General features: G+C 50.0%; 1 protein-coding gene across 1 annotated transcript; it reads left to right on the forward strand.

The window, feature by feature from the left end:
* Nucleotides 1-1,514: 1,514 nt before the first annotated feature.
* LOC113053942 (glial cell line-derived neurotrophic factor-like) lies at nucleotides 1,515-2,405 on the forward strand. Its single transcript, XM_026219099.1, has one exon. The coding sequence runs from the start codon at nucleotides 1,515-1,517 to the stop codon at nucleotides 2,100-2,102; it is 588 nt and encodes a 195-aa protein (XP_026074884.1). The 3' UTR covers nucleotides 2,103-2,405.
* The last annotated feature ends 259 nt before the right edge of the window (nucleotides 2,406-2,664 follow it).

Genomic DNA, 2,664 nt, shown 5'->3' on the forward strand with positions numbered 1-2,664 from the left:
TCTCTGGATGTTGTGGGGCTGTCTTGGCTGGCACGCCTCTGCAACATCGCATGGCGGTTGGGGACAGTACCTCTGGACTGGCAGACCGGGGTGGTGGTCCCTCTTTTCAAGAAGGGGGACCGGAGAGTGTGTTCCAACTATAGGGGGATCACACTTCTCAGCCTCCCTGGAAAAGTCTATGCCAGGGTACTGGAGAGGAGAATTCGGCCGATAGTGGAACCTCGGATCCAGGAGGAACAGTGTGGTTTTCGTCCCGGTCGTGGAACACTGGATCAGCTCTATACCCTTTCCAGGGTGCTGGAGGGTTCATGGGAGTTTGCCCAACCAGTCCACATGTGTTTTGTGGACTTGGAGAAGGCATTCGACCGTGTTCCTCGCGACATCCTGTGGAGGGTGCTCCGGGAGTATGGGGTCGGCGGCTCCCTACTTAGGGCTGTTCGGTCCCTGTACGACCGGAGCAAGAGCTTGGTTCGCATTGCCGGCAGTAGTCAGACCTGTTCCCGGTGCATGTTGGACTCCGGCAGGGCTGCCCTTTTTTCACCGGTTTCTGGTTCATAATTTTTATGGACAGAATTTCTAGGCGCAGCCAAGGGCCGGAGAGTGTCCGGTTTGGGGACCATACGATTTCGTCCGCTGCTTTTTGCGGATGATGTTGTCCGTGTTGGCATCCTCAGACGCAGGACCTTCAGTGTGCATTGGGACGGTTTGCAGCCGAGTGTGAATCGGCTGGGCATGAGAATCAGCACCTCGCAAGTCCGAGGCCATGGTTCTCAGTCGGAAAAGGGTGGATTGCCCACTTCAGGTTGGTGGAGAGTTCCTGCCTCAAGTGGAGGAGTTCAGGTATCTTGGAGTCTTGTTCACGAGTGAGGGAAGGATGGAACGTGAGATTGACAGACGGATCGGGTGCAGCTTCTGCAGTAATGCGGTCGCTGTACCGGTCTGTCGTGGTGAAGAAGGAGCTGAGCTGTAAGGCAAAGCTCTCGATTTACCGGTCAATCTACGTTCCTACTCTCACCTATGGTCATGAGCTGTGGGTCATGACCGAAAGGACAAGATCCCGGATACAGGCGGCCGAAATGAGCTTTCTCCGTCGGGTGGCTGGGCGCTCCCTTAGAGATAGGGTGAGAAGCTCGGTCACTCGGGAGGAGCTCAGAGTAGAGCCGTTGCTCCTCCACATCGAGAGGAGCCAGCTGAGGTGGCTCGGGCATCTATTTCGGATGCCTCCTGGACGCCTTCCCAGGGAGGTGTTCCAGGCACGTCTCACCGGGAGGAGGCCCCGGGGAAGACCTAGGACAGGCTGGAGGGACTATGTCTCCCGGCTGGCCTGGGAACGCTCTCGGGTCCCCCGGAAGAGCTGGAGGAAGTCATATTTTTTTTTATTTTTAAATTCAGTACCTTCTTAAACTGTTATGCTTACATCATTTGCAATGTAATTGTTTTATTATTATTAAAATAAATTGCATTTAGTCATTTAGCAGATGCTTTTATCCAAAAACAATAAAGGAATGTCATCAATGCAATATTGCAAATGCAAAAAGATAAACTGTCACATTGCATCATTACTGACGTTTCTTGTTCTGTCTCTTGAAGATGACGCGAACAGCCTTTACCCCGAGCAGTTCAAGGACGTGATGGACTTCATCGAAGCCACGATCGGCCGACTGCGAAGATCCTCCGACATGGACTCAGGAACCAAGCAGGGCAGGGGCCAGAGGAAAGGAGCGACAAACATCGAGAGGAGCAGACGGGGGCGAGGAGAACGAAAGAAGGGTCGAGGACGAGGCCGAGACGACAAGGTCAAAGGTCAAGGGCGTGGGTGCCTGCTGAAAGAGATCCACCTCAACGTCACAGACCTGGGCTTGGGTTACAGGACCAAAGAGGAGCTGATCTTCCGCTACTGCAGCGGCCCGTGTTTGGACGCCGAGACCAACTACGACAAGATCCTCAACAACCTCACCCACAACAAGAAGCTTGACAAGGAGACGCCGTCTCGGACTTGCTGTCGACCGGTCGCGTTCGACGACGACATCTCGTTCTTGGACGACAGCTTGGAATACCACACTCTGAAGAAGCATTCGGCTAAAAAGTGCGCTTGTGTTTGACGGACGAATCCAGAACGAAACGCTTCAGACTGGGCCGCGGGACTCTCTGAGAGAGATACAGTCAGTATTCAGTTTGTTACCAAACCACATCCGTTTATCCAGCAACAAACTTGGTGGAATAAGGAGCGTGACGCACCTGCAGTGGATTATCACGTTTACACAGCGACAGACTCCACATCTTAAATATCCAGAAAGCTATCTATCTATCTATATATAGTATATATGAAAATGTATTTATTGAGATTTAATTAAGTTATTGTTATTTATTGCAATCCATTGTATTAGAGTGTTTGTTTCTCTTATTTATTTAAAGAGGGTTTTTTGTTCTCTATCTTGGATGGTGCCAGATTTGAGTTTTTAAAGAAGCCGTTCCATTGGCTTGGCTTCCATTCAATGAAGGCGGATGGAGATGTATAAGGTTTAATTTAGCTCATTGAAAATAGTGAATATAACCTATGCACTATATTTAAAGTCTTCTCAAGTCATATGATTAATTTGCTCGAGGAACAGACCTAAATATAAAAATCTAAGTGTCAAAAACACTGAATAAGAAATGGTGCAT

The sequence above is a fragment of the Carassius auratus genome, chromosome 35 (genome assembly GCF_003368295.1).
Source record: "Carassius auratus strain Wakin chromosome 35, ASM336829v1, whole genome shotgun sequence".
Classification (NCBI taxonomy): domain Eukaryota; kingdom Metazoa; phylum Chordata; class Actinopteri; order Cypriniformes; family Cyprinidae; genus Carassius; species Carassius auratus.